Source organism: Mchenga conophoros, linkage group LG22, assembly GCF_057382185.1.
Source record: "Mchenga conophoros isolate Kocher_MC1m ecotype Shallow Benthic linkage group LG22, M_conophoros_male_GT1.1, whole genome shotgun sequence".
Taxonomy (NCBI): Eukaryota; Metazoa; Chordata; class Actinopteri; order Cichliformes; family Cichlidae; genus Mchenga; species Mchenga conophoros.
Genome location: NC_140546.1, coordinates 14,291,850 through 14,309,628, shown reverse-complemented (window position 1 = coordinate 14,309,628; position 17,779 = coordinate 14,291,850). Strand labels below are relative to the sequence as shown.

Sequence of the window (17,779 nt, the reverse complement as noted above, 5' to 3'; positions counted from 1 at the left end):
CTTAACACACTGTGCAGAATCTGGCACGGCATCTTCTTTGGCCTATTAAACTCTGCTCAACACTATGTAAAAACTCCCTGATGGCTCTTAGACGGGGAGGAGAAGAAGGGTGGGGAGGAAGGAGGAAAAAAGGGAGAGAGGGGAGCTGGAAGGAGAAATGGAGGACAAGCAGCCAGATGAGGATTGGGATGGATTTAGAGATAGATGAGAGCTGACTGAACGGATTGTAGAAGGTGAAGAGAGGATGGATCGAGGACTAGGTGGGGATGAATTCAGTTATGGAAGGTTAGAAAGAAGGAACGGGAGGGGGGGAACATGATCCACAGAATGGGAGTTTAGCAGCGTAGACAGTTTAAGGCTTGGTGTACGGATAAAACAAGCTCTTTAGGCTTTGAGGAATCTTTTATCCTATGTCAAAGCAGAGGTCTTGGACTGAAAAGGTGCAGCGAAATGTGTTAACAAAGTGCACTACTTTAGAAAAAGATGATGATTCAGTGCATTAAACAAATACCAGCTTCAAAGGATAAACTTGCTTAATGTTGCAACAAATTTGAACTCAATTTGCTTGGGAATTTTCTTATTGATTTATTTCATGTAATTGACTGTCTGAAAGTCTGTCAGTGACTGATATGTGTGTTGATGAGGAACATTAAACAGCCGATAGAACGTTAAATAGAATAATGGCTCATTATTTTTAATGCTCTAATCTGGACTCTAGTAAGCACTCTCCACGTAGTTCCTCTTTGGGTACCTATGTATTTGCGACCTTTCCTCACTTGTTCATGAAAGCCTTAAACTTCATTTTGGTCTCTAAATGCTGGACTGTTATTTTAAATAAGTCTTATATACCAGAAACACGAAAAGAACGAAAATAAATCCCGAATAAGTAACTGATTACTGGAAAACATGCCATCAGTGATCTTTTTTTTTTTCTTGGCTGTATAATGTGAACTAGCATGGCATTTGTTCAGTGCTCTGATTGGATGAGCTGGAGATGTTGATTGTGTCAGCGCACTGTATCGAACAATAACATGTGAACGCCTGCACATGCACAGTAGCTTGCAAGGAGGGAAGAAAAAAAGGGTATTTGTATCTCAGTTTGGGGCAGCTTTTTAAAGAGTTTATCAGGTTTGACAAGCGATTCTATTCATGTCCGTAATAACTTATCATCCATTGACATTTATGTGCTACATAAAAATGTATAAATTAGTTATGTGTTACGAATGTGCTTATGATTTATTGAGGATTTGACCTTCATAGAAAGCGTCGTTCAGATTTTCACTGTAAACTGTTCTACTGTTTCCTTGTTGATTTTCAGGCTTGCAACAATGCATTGATTGGGTTTTTTGTGCTCTGTTTTTGTTTGTTTTTTTCTTAAAATTCTTGTTGGTTTGATTGCCTGCTGTGGCGTGACCTTTTCTCAAACTCATCCAGAAGTTCACGTCCATAAAAAACTCATTTATAGCTTGCCTCACAATTAGAAAGTGGCACCATTTCAAAGCCATTTTAGCTTCCACTAATGCTTCTTTCGGTTGTTATATCGACAAACAACTGGATGCTTGAGTTACTTTGTGCCACATTTAAATAATGTCAGTATATTTGCACAATAATCAAAGAGAATATGGTCCCAACGTTTATTACAAATCTGTTTTGTCTATTTAAAAGTGTTAATACATCCGCATCACCACTTTCCTCCCGCTGCTTTTTAGACACCTGATTTTCCTGGCTTGGAGAAAGAAGTAAAACAGTCTGGCTGGGTAGGATCCCTGTGCGAAATCCCTGGTTTTGTTTTTCAGATTTATGTCATAAAATAACCCTATAAACTACCACAAACCAACCATTCACCATTCCCTGCTGTAGCTGATTTGTTATGGCTGTCTCAAGCCTTCCTGCCACAACAGCGGCTGGTATTTAGTGCCAGTATTTAGTCTGGCAATTTTCAGAAACGCTTCAGTGAGTATATTCCTTGGGGGCCAAAAGTGACATTCCAGACCTGGTGCAAACACTTTGCATGTGAAAGAAACTGAATATTCAAAAGGATGAGGATATGCATTCTCTCCCCCGTCTCTATACCAACTTGTGTAGTTCTTATCTTTTTTTTTTGTCTTTGCATGATTGTTTTCATATATGTAATCAGTGGGCACAGTGCTTCCTCACTTTGTGTGTCCTTATTGGCTTATTTCTGCAGAAGGAAACCTTGGAAATCTCAGGAATCTAGCACATTATTCTTCAAATTAGGCAAACTGTGCTCTGATATCTTCATATTTTCTTATTACGTATTTAATTATATAACTGCCAGGTTACATATGCTGCTAGGACTGCAGTATGTGCTTTTACATGTCTTTTTTGCAAAACATTGTCTCCTGTTTCTAAAAGCAATGTTAACATCGCTCAGTTATGCAAACATTACATAGCAACTGAAACATATGGCTGTGGGCCCATAGTCAAACACACACACTGAGCTGAGGTCAGTCTCAGGCAGTAACTCATTGGTTAAGCTGCTGGGAACCTTTGTTACTCGTTTCCTCTTGTGCACCGAGCATGGCCTTATTTATGAATGTGAACGCAGTTAACCTTTTGCATACGGAGACCTACATTTTGTCTGGAGAATAGCATGACAAATAGTCGAGCGTCTTCTCTATCGATCTGCTCTTTCTCTCTGGCATTCTCCCTGCCGTGACGATAACTCTCACCAACTGCTCAGCTATAGATAGAAGTAGATACTCATCTATCTGGAGTCATTTATTACGGTAATTCATTAATAAATGGCAGTCCGTCAACAAAATAGTCTTTCGATTGCTGGAATCTGAACCACTGAAACATACAGGCTTAGGAGGTTTTTTTGAGGGAAAGCGAAAAGATTTTGTGGATCCTTTACGCAAACTTTGAGGACATTTTAGGGCTGGACTCAATTGCTAGACATTTGTGTCAGTAAAAAAAAAAAAACAGCAGCGATGCTCCCTCTCTGCATATTCCACAATCTTGTTTGTGCTTATACTTCCTGTGAAAAACACAGCTGACTCCTGAAGAATGTGCCTAATTAGAGATGGAGAGTGAACTTGGGGGGGTGGGTGGATCCTCAGACATTGTGGCTGCTCATTTTTTATTCAGTTATTTATTTTCATCTGATATAACTTTTTGTACAAAGGAATTGAGCTTTAAAATTAGGGTCCTCTGGGTCAAAAAACAGCACAATATTCAGACACATAAATTTTGCTCATTGTTGGAAAACACACGGTAAAGTCATGGAACATGACTCTTTACTGGTTCTCGTTTTTCATCATAATAACAAATGAAATACACCCTCAAGTAACTGTTATAACAGAGGTGCCAAACGTTTTCCTTTAAGTCTGACATCATTTGAAGATGTCATTTTGGGCTTAGAGCATTCTCATTTTGTCCTCCTCGTGGTTATGGATGCCTGTGTCTACCTACTCCCTGTCTCCAACCATCCTGTAGTCTCCACTCCCACACTGGCTAGCTTGCAAACAGACCCAGCTGGCCATAATGATGACAAATCAGCCCAAATATTTATGTCCATTGAGTTTCACTTTGGCTCTGCCCACGGCTCGTTTTCTGCTTTCTTTTACGGATCCCTCTGCGGCGGTCACAGCACTTGCAGCCAAACCATCATAATCACGCTCCACAAACACACTTTAGCCCCAGTTATGTCACCTAAACACCAGCTGACTGTTAATGTCCACAGAGGACCAAGTTTATGGTTGCCGGAGGAGTGGTATAAACATAGAAGCTTAAGCTGTCCTTGTGTAGATTTTTGTGTGGGCTTTGTGACCAACCTGCTCTCTGAAAGTGATGTGCATTGTATCTTTTATGTGGAAAAGCGTGTTTGCCTCAAACTAAACAACAATCTAAGGTGATGGAGGACCTCACTGAGATGGTTGGAAGCCTTGTGTAACTCGCAGGAAGCGGATATGTAAATAGTTTGAACAGATGAGGCTGTTTTGACTGGGAGGTTGAAATCAGAGCATTAAAAATGCGTTCAATGCATGACACAGCATTAAAATTTCAATCCGAGAGAAAGGGAAAAAGACATTTTTTGTATTTTAAATACATCACCTTGGCTGTTTTATGTATTAAAAATATTTTTGGAAAACTTTTTGAAGTGTCAGAGGTGCAGACATAATGCTGCTTTGTTTTAGGTGTATTTTTCATATTATGTGCGCTGCTGTTGCCATCTTTGCCATGAATATAGTACATGTATTGCAAATTCTGATAAAGCTTAACAGGCAGATTACTTATGTGATGTTCAACCATCAGCAAGAGTCAAATTTTCTTTCACCTGAATTGCTTCATCTTTCCCATATTTATTTGTAGTCCCCTACTCTCTTAAAAAAAAAAAGTGTAAACACCTGATTTCGAAGTTATCAGCCCATTGAATGCCCGTTATCTGTCCCGTTATCACTCCCATACATATTGCAATAGGTGCCTTCGTTAGCAAGCTCAGTGGGTCGTTATCATTCTCTTTAATCAGTGATAAACACAGAGCGGCACAGATTAAGCAGACATCTAGTGGAGGTGTTCAAAAAAAAGTAAAATGTTAAACAAGTTTGCAAACATAGCTTATGACGTCTGCTTTATCTGTGGGGAACCCCACAGTGACTGAGCCGATAACGACCTCCTCGTGGGTGGAGGAGGCCACCTTCTGGTGATATGTATTGGACTGATAACACCTGATAATGGCCATTCAATAAGCTAATGACATTCAAGCTTAAAGAAATGTTCTTTTAAGTCTCGCAGCAATTCCAATTCCAGCCGTGATCTATCTCTGAGTGCCGGCTTTACAATCTGTAACGACAGCCGCGGTTTTGTTTACAATCCAGCCTTAATATTAAACACTCTGACTCGCATCTTTTAGTATGTAGTATATATTCCTTTTTGGCCTACAGTATACCTCCCAGTATTTTTCTTTTTATTCCACTTGCAGCTAAACAGATGAGTCAGGGTTTTAAAACAGCGATGCATAAAGCATCCCTTGTTTACCTCTGTCGCTTTTGTCCCCTCTGTCAGATAACATACATGCATCCTATCTCTCACCCTTGTGGAAGATACGGGCCTGTATTTTAACCCCGGGGCTGTGTATCTAGATACATGCTTCCTGACACAACGCAACGCCGCTCGCTTATCTGGCCCAAAGTCAGAGCGAGAAAACAGAGTCAAAGAAACAAAAGGAGAGCAGGGAAGGAAAAAGAAGGTGAGAGAGATAAAAGGATAGAAACGGGAAGAGAGAACAAGGCCCATCTTCTGCTTGAAGGATGCTGTAGATGGGCCTATCAGCATATTTAAAATTAGCCCACTGCATCCTTGTCCACAGCAGTGTCGGCTTACCAGCATCCAAGTCTTTTCTCTCACTCCCTCTTCTTTTTTTTTCTTCCTGAGAATGAGGCACACAGTTTAGTAGCGCCTAGAGAGAATCAGACATTCAGAATTACCCCTCTACTTTAATCTGTCTTTTTCTAATTTGTTCTTTACATATACTTCCTTCCCCTTTTTCCTTGCCCTCTGGCTTTACACTTCTCTCAGCCTTTGGCTCCAACTCATTTGTACCTGTAACTATATCTCTCCTCCACTTCTTCTTACTCTCATCAGCTCTCTTTCCCCACTTGCTCTCTCCATGCCCCTGCATACAGAGCGCTCTCAGTCTTCCCTTATAGGATAGATTTTGCTATAGAATCAGCAGCATTGCATTCCCAGGTGATTCGGGAATGATTTGCTATTCACTCCTCTGGCTATGAGTTTACCTAGACAGGCACAGACAAAGAGAGAGAGCGCGAAGCACAGAAACGAGAGGACAGGCAATAGCTTTTTTCCCGTCAGTCTTACAGTGTGTGTCGTGCGTGCCCCCCAACCCCACCTCCTCTTCTTTCAGCATTGAGATGCAGCTGCAGTTCTCAAAACACATGTTTAAGGGCTAAAGGTTTGGAAGCAGCTATCCAGGATGGATGGGGGATTTGTGTTCCTCCCGTGCTTAGAGGCTGCTGTGAATGCAGCCGACCGCCGAGCTAGCTGTTAGTTCTGGCAGTTTGGAAGGGATGCCTCTGGGACTATGCTTGTCTTTAAGAGTCTTTGCAGAGACTTTGCCAGCATGAATTAATGAAAAATGAGCCGAGAGGCTTTTTTCTTCAATTTAAGGAGACTGCTTGTCATTTTTTGTGGCAGCTTTTTTTCTCTCTCTCTCTTTTCAGTTTCTGTGTGTGTGTGTGTGTGTGTGTGTTACTCGAGTGACTTTTTGAACACAAGCAAATACAGAAACCCAAAGAATATCAAATAGACAATAACACAAGAACATACGCATGTGCGCACCCTTTGGATGGTGATGACTGATTCCCAGTAGTGGTGTCTTGGCCATGGGGGGCTTTGGGCCGGGTTAGGCTGGTTTACTGATTTTGACAGCGTGGCCTTGTCTGGCCTAGTGCCAGTGTTGAGCTAGCTCTCGCTGGCTGCTCTGGCCTCCTATAAATCAAGGCCAATTACCACGCTAGTGTGCAGCCTCCTCTCCTCCAGTCACAGCCCTGCCCTGCGGAGTGCAGGGAGGAAGGGAGAAAGACAGGGATGGCATAAGCCTGCTTTTATTCCAATTACAGCTGTGGCTGCCCTCTGCGCTGTTCTCTATGTGTAGTCACAAAGAAGGTTTTCACACTTTTTTGATAGAAGTAAGAAGCCACTTTATCTGAACACGTAATCACCTCTAAAATCGGGACAGCCAGCAATCCAGGTGCTATCTAAAAAGGTAGCTTGTCATAGACTTTACATCACAATTAAAAAAAAAAAGTAAATGTTCTGTTTTAATCCTTATTCTTTAAATCTGAAGTGCATGTTTAATTTAACCTTGTACTTTATAAAGTTATTGTCTTAATTCCCTCCACTGAAAACCATTTATCTTCATTTTTTTATTTTAGAAATTAAGTGAAAGATTAAGTGTTCCCTTATGGGTTGGTAAATTCACAAAGTGGTAAAGTTTTATAAAATATTTTAAGAAGTCAGAATTTAAGCATTGTGTAAGCTCACTGGTTTTCACCGTCTCTCACGGTGTTTGTTAAACACTACACAAACATGCATGTGACGCAGTGACCAAAGCAGGTTTAAGCCTTTTATAAGTCTAGCAGTGGTTTTAAAAAAAAGCATATAGCTGTGGTTTAGGGGAAAAAATGCATTGTCCTTGTGTGGGTGTGTAAATATACATCACAACGCCATGCGCCTTCAGCCTATGTAACGTAGGCTAGATTTATCATCCTCACTTAATACACTCATAAACATTCCCTGGCGTGTCACAGAGGCTGTGAGCCCCCCTTCACGACTGGCTCGGTAAATTGGGCCTGTGTAAACCATTTTGCCTGTCTAAAATACAGTGCAGCAAATTGAAATCCCAAGTAAGCCTCTGTAGCGGCATGTCACACCTGGGTAGGGAGGAGGCAGAACGGAGGTTTTTCTCATTTACCACCTGGAGGTTTTTGAAGTGTCATAACCAGCGGTTTTCTCACACCCTTCTATTTCACTCTAATTCTTTCTACCTTGCTTTATTTTTTATTTTTCCCATCCTTTTATTTTTCCCATCCTTTTTTTTATTCCCGTGAGTCTTCTGTTCCCTCCCCTTTTTGGTAAATTACTCTTTGCCAAGTGCTATACTCAGTCCTCATCATTCTGACACATGAGGCTAGTATTTAATATATTTGAGAAGCCTGATCTGGCAGGCTGACAGACCAAGGGTAAACAGGAGTCATGAAACTGTCCGGCAAGAAAAACAAGCCTGGATATTAACCTCTAGTGCAGCGACCAGCAGAAGCAAAGAGGGAAATGGATATAAAACAAAGAGTTTGAAACATTTGGTGCTCTGTGTGTGTGTGGGTGTCTGTGCTGCAGAGAAAACCAGTTGTGTCCAGGATTGTCTTGGATCCATTGCATTTAAAAGTTCACATACTGCCCCAAGATTAAACAGAAATCTTACTTAAATTACATATATGGCTCCTACACAGCACAGCAAGCTGATATTAGGATCGTCTTCATAGAAGAATGATGGAGTTACTTGAGTAATGATTAGATTTGAGGAGCTCTCGCGGAGCTTTTTCCATTTCGTTTTTACCCAAAATATCTAAACTTGTACCACATTCTTCCAGATATAAAATAAAAGTAGTATTTTTAAAAATGTGCCATTAAATTCACCCTGACCCACCCCCAACCGCATAGTCAACCATTCCTTTGAGGCCTTTAGCACAGACTGCGTTCTTCATCCCAGGGGATTCCTAGTGGATACCTTTGCATGCTGCCTTTTAACCCATCCCTGTAAGTATTAGACTGGTTTTGACCCTCCATGCCTCACTGTGTAAGATTTCAGCTTCTGACCTTAAAAAGAAAAATGAAAGCAAATCGATAGGGCGGGACACATGAATTCCAAAGAGTAAGCATGGAAGCCAAGCCTGGAGCCCGAGAAGGACAGTCAGGGCTGTGTGTGTCACCATGGGGGCTAACAAAGAAGTGGGGGGAGAGAAAGCCTGAGAAAGCGAGAGAGGGGCTATTAATTAAAACTGAACGCTGAAAGAGGTTCTGTCTAGTGTCTCTCGTTTGTGCTGCGAATTTGTTGGAGTCACACAGTGTGGTAATTACCATGTGTGTATTTTAAACTGCAGCGGACTAAGAGAAAAATCTAACGAGTGGACGGGGGGGACCTAAGGTGAAAGCCTCAAAGTCAAGGCTTGGACTGCAGCTGTGCATTTGAGTGAGAAAAAACAAGTCCCACAGGGCACTCGAGAGATTAAGATTCTTCTATACTGCCACAGCGTGGAAACTTGAATGACTGGAGACTAGTTTGGCTTTTTTCATTCAAGCCCATGCAACCAAGGCTACCAGATGGGCAAGGTGGGGGGCGGGATGGGGGAAGTTTAGGGAAATGTCTGTGGTGATCGGACCTGTGTGCTTGAAAGTTGGATTTAAAATTCAAACTTCTTTCAACTTGGACGTCGACTCCCTAAATGTACAAAGTCATTCTGATGGTCATCATTCGTAGACCTAAAACAGTAGTTGTTTTCACTTTAATATTCAAGCTTTAATATTAAAGCTTTAATATTAACGCGCTGTGGATGACTGTTCTGAAAAAGGTTGTTTCTGTGTTATCATGTGGCGCATAGGTGTGTCTGTGAGTGTGAGCGTATGCACAACGGCCGACATGTGTACAGTGTGGGTGAGTCCAGCACAGTGAGTGGCTGCCCATCAGTTCCACTAAGCTCAGCGTGGTAATTGGCCGTCTATTGATGGACGTGGCTCCCTCTTCACGCTCCAGGGACCCCGGCTCTTTGTCTGAGGAGTGGGAGGCGACACGCTGGCATGGCACACACGCTTAAAATAGCACATCAAATCAGCCATGCTCCGCCAGTCGCTGCTAACGTGTGGGGCAGATTGGAGGGCTAATGGCGTGTGTGTGTGTCTGTGTGCGTGTAGGTGTATGTGCATGGATATGTGGGGGGGTTTTACAGCATGGTATGAGGGCTTGAGCTTCTCTCTAGGGAAGATAAGGGTTAACGTGGTTAACTGGAGCTGGTGGTGGTATTTAGTCATGTCCCCCTCTTTCCCTGACCATTTTTCTCTCCTCCCTTTCATTCATCACTCACTCACTTTATTGCAGTGTGGTTTCTTTCGCTCTTCTTCCGTCTCACTTCCTTCCTCGCTCTCTTTTAGTGTTTCTCCCTCGCTTTTTGTCTCTGTGTCTCTGTTCATGCCCGCAGGGCCCCGGCTCTCTCTCTGTCACTATGTGCAGTGTCCCTGCAATAGAGATATAAATGGGCTGTGAGCGGGGGGCCCTGACTCCTATACCATAAATCTATGCTAACAGCACAACAAGAACGTAAGGAAAGCAGGAGATGGGAAAGGCAAGGAGAAAAAAACAAATGGAGGGGTTGGGGCATCATAATTCTAATACATTTTGAATACATTTTGTGAGATGGAGATTAAACTGAAAATTTCATTCATATTGAGATGCTTATAAAATAGGCTGTACTGGATTATTGCATCAGGATCTCACACCCTCTGAGGTGTAAATTGTTTCGCAGTGTAATGAAATTGGTTTTGAGGGTATTAGTAGAAAGCAGGAAGTTGCCATCATTTAAAACTGTTCATAAGCTGCTAGGAGCCTCGTGAAGTCTAATATCAGAGAGTCACCTTGGTGAAATGTTTATTTAAGATGCAAAATGAAGAAATGTTTGTCCCCTCGACTCCAGTTGCATATGCGCAAAAAGCCCAGAAAGTTACAAAACCAGATATAATCTATTGCTTTATTAAGCAGGAAGGTGACAAAAGTTTGAAAGAAGCGAAGCACTTTTCCTGTCATTGTGTAGACCTTTTTATTTCTCTACGTGAAGATGTTTTCCTCGCAGTATTATTATTTGAGGCTAAGGTTGCTTTCTTGAAACTTTTACTTGCTGGGTTTTCATCTCGTAGTGACCCTGCTCGCTTCTCCTCGCCGCTTCACAGCTGCCCCAAAATGTCTCGTCTCGCGATTGCGGGGACATTGTGCTGGCAGTGCCTGCTGTTTCTTCAAATGAAACATTTTGAACTCTCTCTCTCACATTTTCTGCTCCTGTCTAAGAAATGTTTTCACACCTCACTTCTCATTGTCTTTTAAAGCTGCTGTAAACATCAGAACAGTAGGATTACGGCTGGATGATGTGTCAAAACCAATGATCACACACGCATTTTAAAAAAAAAAACAATCCCCTGCTGAAAAAAGAGAAACTTTGCTGTGTGGTTGTTTATATTCATTGGTTTTTACTGGCAACAGCTGAACACCTTGAAATGCATTTTGCCATCTCTCTTTAATAATGACATGCAGGAGGTCACTCTCTTAGTTTCTTTATAAATTTTGGGGAGGCCAGAAGTTTCAAAGAGAGGGACTCACACACAGTAACATGAATACGAATCCATACCAGCTGCTAAAATGAGAACCAGAGAAGCTTTGACAGAGACATTCCCCACTAAGGCTGCCATCACTTCCCCATTCCTTTAAGCAAATACGCGTTTGCTGCCATATTCTTGTTCATAATCATGCTCTGAGAATCTTTAAATGCTTTGACTCTGCCTGCTGTCTTAAAATGAAACCTTGTATTGACTTGCTTTCTCTTTACCTTCTCTTTCCAGCAGCCCTATGCTCCACCCCCTCATCCCATGGCTCCTCCCAGCCCCAGCACCAACAGCTGCAGCCAGGGAGGGGCGGAGCAGCTGAGTAAGACCAACCTGTACATTCGAGGCCTGCCACCTGGGACCACCGACCAGGATCTCATCAAACTCTGCCAACCGTGAGTACTGGGAACGATCGTCATTAAATACAATGGTTATACTGTAATTCTTGCCAATAGTATAAATATTTCTTTCATTTACATAATTGTGTGCCGCTCTTGGCCACGCTGTGCTTGTCAAGCATTTATCAGAACAGGTGTACGTTATAGATACACATATGTATCCTTCGATTTTTTACCATATGCGCCATTTATGAAAACAAAACAAAGACAAAACATACCCCAGTACAAACTGGTGATTTTTGTCTTTTTTATTTTGTTGGAGTCCTGCAAATAAAACTAAGCACACATTTACTGTGTCCATAGGAATTAAGAGGCTTAGCAGCAGCGGCCACCTCTGTAAGAGCAGTAGTTTTGGCAGTTTGCTGGTCTGGAGCATTTAGGTGCATCAAAACATCACACCAACTGTCAAGAACGGTGATTGAGAAATAATGCTTTGGTGTTGTTCTGTAACTACAGGACCTGGGCACCATGAGTTGACCATGAACTCCTCTGTACACCAAAATATTCTTGATTCAAATACGAGGCCATTTGTCTGGCAGCTAAATCTCGTCCCAAATTTAATCATTCATCAGAACAATGATCCCAAACACTGCAGCAAATCTAAAATAAAATGCTAAAAATGGCTCCGACCTTGAGGTCCAAGTCCAGACCTCAACCTGATTGAAATGCTGTGGTTGGACCTTAAGAGAGCTGTACATGAGCAACCGTGGGAATCTGATGATGTTAAACAGAAAACGATTTATTCAAGATATTACTGCTAAAGATGATTCTTCAAGCTAGTGAATCACAGCGTGTGTTTAGTTTTGTCAATATCCCAGTTGAAACTGTCATCTTTTAAAAAGATATAATACAACATAAACACGTATAGGTATCCTGAAGAGAATTTATACTAGCTGCAAATCCCAGACATACACCATTAGAACATTGTACTAATGGCTAGCTACCAGTTATAGTTAACCCGCCTAGAATACAGGTAATTTTTACTGTGTTTGCTGGATAATCACTCACCTGTTTAACTAGATTAAAAAAATGTCTGTTTCCTCTTTTTAATGAAAAAAATATGCATGGCGTCTGTGCTTTCAAGGACCTAATAAAGATTCCGTATCTATGTTTCTCTGTATTTGAAAAAAATATTGTGAGATATTCAAGGTAGAATGCAGGCCACAACTCGATTATTTGTCATGTAGCAATAAATCCGATCTGTATTCTACATACAGCAAACGGTGTCTTTTTTCACAGGATGACACATGCTTAGACCCAAGCATAGCTGGTTGAGAAGCATAGCTGTGCCTGTGTACACAAATGATGCAATCAAACCAAAAAAAATCACCTCTAAGAAGAAAATTACAGGCTTGAAATCGGGTCCATGCACACCCCATTAAACTGCAACCAACTCGGTGTCTTTTGGTGTCACACACACATACACACACACACACACGCACGCACGCACACACACAAAGGTACTCATAAAGCTCTGCCAAATGTTCTTGATAGAGGAAACACACAGACACACACACCTGCTTGCACACAGCTCAATAAGGCCTAATAAAGCCTAGATTGGACCACCTCCCCAAGGAATCACAGACCAAGACCTCATCAAGCTGTAACACACAGCCACACAGGCTTTCTTTTTCTCTGTCTCACACAGTCACAGACACACACACACACACACACACACACATAGACACACACAAGCAGCTTTGTTCAGCTTCATTAAACCCTTTTCACTTCTGAAATGGTGAAAAGGGGGTCAAGATCATTAATGGAGACAAGGCCGGCAGATTGTGAAATACAGGCCATGAGCGAGTCTGTCTGGTTGCATAACCTTTTCTTGGACATATTTTCAGAAATGTCCTGGTCAAACTTGGCCAATTATTCAATGATCCTTTGGAGAAAGGAACATGCTGTCCAGTGTGTTTGGTAATCTTCCCAGCAGCCATGTCATAAGTCATGCATTTATTCTTGAAACTGACCCATCGAGATTCCATTAGGCTGAGAGGCGGCCCGATAAGATTTGGAAAAGCACTCAGCATTTTGACATTGGATATCTCCTGCTTTAGCTCTTGCATTCACCCAGTTGTACAGAGTTGGAGAGCTTCAATTTCATTTCTAATTCCATGTGATCTTGAATATTTTGAGCATAACTGTTTGGAAGGGCAAACCATGTCGGAGCTTATGTAAAATACCCAGGGAGCGTGCATGTTTGTGAATGTAGATTTGCATTCTAATATATAGCTTTTCTCCACTGTGTTATGAAAATCCACTGACTTTTTGTTACAGCTCGGATCTGCCGTGCTGTCCTCTAGTGGCTGTCCTTTCTTTAAATGCATTTACTCTGCTACCTTCTGCCTCTTTTCTTACATCTACCGTCTTTCCCACTTTGTGTATCGCCTGCCTAGAAGCCCCCAAGGTTGCCCGGGGTGTGCTGTGCCAGTGAAAATTCAATGCCACTGAAACTTTAATTAGCCAGACTGTGTTTCAGTGGCAGGCGGGTGGCAGCATTGTAGAAAAGGTCATGCGACTCTTCTGCAGTCTGCGGCACCCTGGGTTCCCCTCAGGTTTTATTCCCCCCCCACATGCCCAGTCCCCCTTCAGCACAAAACACCTCCTTTCCTGGCCGTCGGCCCCATCAGCTCTCCCGGGGAGCCTCTGTGTTAAACATAAATGCTCGCTAAATTTGGCACTGTACGTTTAGGAGAGTAAACTGTGGGTGACTTTCAGTAATGTTAGCCGGCCTAACTGTCGTGCTCTTATGTGTGTACACGGCATCCTGTATCGACCCTCGTGAGTGCTGGAAGTGAGACGGGTCAAAGATGATTTTTAGGTCGGCGTTTGTAGCATCGCACACAAAGCAGCTCTTCCCACCCTGGTTCACATCTAGCTCAGAAGCAAACACGCTGCCGCCAAAGTGATGCATTCTTGACACCGAGCCATATCGTAGCTGCTGATTGGAGGCTGCTGAATGCGCCTGAGAGATGCCAGAAAAATAAATGCCTTGTGGTTTTTTACCCCATTCTTGTGAACTCTAATATTTTATTACCAAGATCCTGTCTTTGAGAGCCAGTAACCTTCATCAAGTTCTCTCTCCCAAAATTATGTTCTCATTTAAAATGCAAAACACAGAGGGATTTAATTTTGTGATTTGCACAAATATATAGAGTCATATAATATTCATATTTCCAAAGTGTTTAATTTACTGATTGCTGATTTAAAGACATAACTCTATCTTTGAAGACAACACTGTGAATTACAATATTGCAGAATGACTGTTATCTATGCAGTAAAAACCTATAGTGTGCAAAATGAGGGTTTGTGCATTCAGCAGCAGCGACATGCTTTCTCTATATAGTGACAGCATTGGATCGTTGTTGGTGCCATTTGTAGTTCTGTTTGGTGATACTGGCATTCAAATGGTGACTGTACTCACCAGTGTGTTTATGCAGATGATTAGAGACGGTTACAGATATGATATGATTTCCTTGTTCTTGTGCTCTAAAAACCAAGACTGAAATTGCAGAGACACAAGTATACAGTTAAAAACAACTGAGGATGCAGTTACTGCAGATGCTAAAGCCAACATTTCTTTTCGTTCAGCTACCTCGTTCAACCTTTTTTGTTCCTGGGAGTAAGAATACCAAAGTTCGCACAACGGTTGGAGTTACATGCTGTTAGATTCGGGTGGGTGCCTAATCTGTTTTATTCAGCTGGCTCGGTGTTGGGTCCTCCACAGCCGTCAGCCTAATATATGGGTGTAGGGAAGAGGCCAAAGGAGCGGAGTGGGGATTTGTTGGCTGAACACTCTGATAGTGAGAGGCCTTCCTTTTTTTGCCTGGCTAGCAGAGTGGATGGATAGATGGATGACGAAACTCAGAGAAGGAATAGCTGTTATTGTGAGAAAAATTCTTTGGCCTAGCCACCAATGTTGAGGCAGTAGGCCAACCATAAGCCCAATACCAACCAACCCAACCAACAAAGCAAGCGCATACCCCCCCAAATCACTTTGGGGTAAACCCGTTTAACCAGCATCCACATTTTTCTTGTTTGTGCTCTCCACCCCGGGCGATGATTAGAAATAGAGGAAGGAGGTAGCTGAAAGAAAGGAATTTCTTCATGAGGTTCTACACCTGGAATAACAAGTAGAAAACTGGAGGTATTTTACCTGCCAGCCAAACCCTTGAAAACTGTTTTTCCTTGTTTCTTGTCCCCTTTTCTTCCCCTATTTCTCATTTCGGTTCTCCTCACTCAATTTCAGTCCTGGCCGAACAGCTGTGCCCTCAGTTGCAGTGGGTTTCGCATCCGTGGACTGGCCTGATCTCACAAATAGTCAGCCAAATCAAGAGCTAATCACCACCAATTGCTCAAATAACCTTTCTCGTGTGTGCTGAGGGAATGGTGGAGGGAGACCTAGAGAGGGGAAATGGAGGGAGAGAGGCATGAGATATGCTAAGCACAGGAGGTGAGGGGGAGAGAAGGGAGGGGTGACCCTGGGACCACCTGTTTTTTATGGAGCAGAGACTCAGGCACTCAGTGCCACATTATCCAAAATGACTCTCTGAGGTCCAGTGTTGACATTAGCTGCTTAGCCATCAGAGCTTGCCTGTCCCATGGCTCCATTTCAAAAAACTGACAGAGGGGAGAATAAGTGTGACCAAGGGCTCTGCAGTCCAGCTTCAAAGTCTCAAATTTACCATCACGTCACCCACAGTACATCTGCATTTAAGCCAGAGAAAAACACTGGCAGATAATATCTTGTTTTTTTATGTTAGGCCAATGAGTAGCAGGAATTTGCATTACAAAAAGAAACTCAAGCATCAAACAACATGGATAGCATTTCAAGGTATGTTGTCACTAGGTTTTATGGACTCTAAAATGTCTATATTTGTATCTGTCTCCTTAATAGTCTGTCTTCTTAATTCATTTTTCCCCCTTGAATTGTAAGTGTCTCTTTTCACTTTTCCACCTATCCACCTGCCTCAACTCCTGCCCCTCTTCTGCTCTGTCTTTGCCCCCAGCACACCATCCTCTCGTCTTTCTGCAGGGTCAGGGTGTGCGTCACTCAGGGTACAAAGAGATAGTGATGTTTAACCTCTGAAAAGCAGTGACACAACCACAGGAATGCCTAAACTACTCCTACACCTACAGCTTCAAATCGAGTAGAAGCATCTGCTATTCTTGGAACTAGAATCCTTCACACCCACTTTTTCTGTCTCTCTTCCTCTTTCTCTCTGTAACACTCTATTCCGCCTCTCCAACTTCTTTTCCCTTTCATTCTCGTTCGCTTGCTAACATCTCTTTATCATGTTAAACCCTCCACTTCTCTGCTCCGGCACAAGTGACACAATCATTTTACTGGCCAAGCCAAACTGGCTAAAATACTACACCTCCTTCCTTCCTGAACATCAATTTTAGAGCGAGGGCGAGCAGAAAAGTTGATTTGGCCTTAGGCTGTATTTTTGAATTATTTATACTCCCATTACTGTATACATGACACGTAGACAGTTTGCCTATTTAGAAGCTGAAAAGATCTCCTCTTCCAGTTTTACACAACAGCTGACACTTTCAGCAGAGTTATTTTCTTAAATAGCGTTTTAGTAAGAGTTTAGATTCAGATGCATTTAGGTTAACAGAAAATGCCTTCTCAAAAAATGTCTGGTTTTCTCTAGCTGCACTTCACTTCAGTTTAAGTATACCAGCAACCACAGCAACAGTGTAGTCATTGCCCGTCTCCACACGCTGCATTGCCTTTTATCTGAATCCAGCTGTACAGGGCGAGAGAGTTTTTAAGCTCCAGCAGAAGCAGCAACAGGGTCAGTTGTACAAAAAGACTGATTGACGTAAGGGACAAAACCTGAGATCTCTGGACTCTGCTTCGTCCTACCTCTTCCTTTTCTCCTTTTCACTCTGCTGACTTTCCTTTTGAAGCAATATCTAGAAAGCAGAAGCCGCACCAGCACAGATGAGATGTGTTCATTTGTGCGTGTCAGACAGCAGTGCACGGCATGTGGGTTTGACAGGTTGGACACTTCCAAACAAGCACAGGCAATTCTGCAAGGCTGGCTCTGAAGAAGGCCAGTGTACACGTGTGTACGTGTGTGTGTGTGTACGTACGTGTGTGTGTGTGTGTGTGTGTGTGTGTGTGTACGTACGTGTGTGTGTGTGTGTGTGTGTGTGTGTGTGTGTGTGTGTGTGTGTGTGTGTGTGTGTGTGTGTGTGTGTGTGAGAGAGAGAGAGAGAGCTGGAGAGAGGGAGAAATGGTAACTAGCAACACTCATGTTAATGCCTCCTGTTGCTACTTACTGTTGCCCTTGTCTGTTCTTGATGCACACTGTCAGTCAACACAAACTACCTGCTTGTTTTTTGATTTTCCCAGGCTCAGATCTGGATTTATGCATCTTGTTTTTGGTGCACATTCTTTCTGCTCCAGTATTTTCAACTCTCGGGCTTTGAAGAGTGCATTCAACTGAACAGGGCACTTA

The 17,779-nt window shown here is 42.5% G+C and overlaps 1 protein-coding gene across 4 annotated transcripts in view; it reads left to right on the top strand.

The window, feature by feature from the left end:
* The window catches only part of LOC146549089 (RNA-binding motif, single-stranded-interacting protein 3-like), a 298,248-nt gene that overhangs the window by 121,890 nt on the left and 158,579 nt on the right, over positions 1-17,779 (top strand). For all 4 annotated transcript variants that reach the window (XM_085261925.1, XM_085261923.1, XM_085261922.1 and 1 more), the window contains one exon: positions 11,143-11,300. In XM_085261925.1, the coding sequence (XP_085118051.1) occupies positions 11,143-11,300 (158 nt within the window). The remainder of the gene's footprint in view (positions 1-11,142; positions 11,301-17,779) is intronic.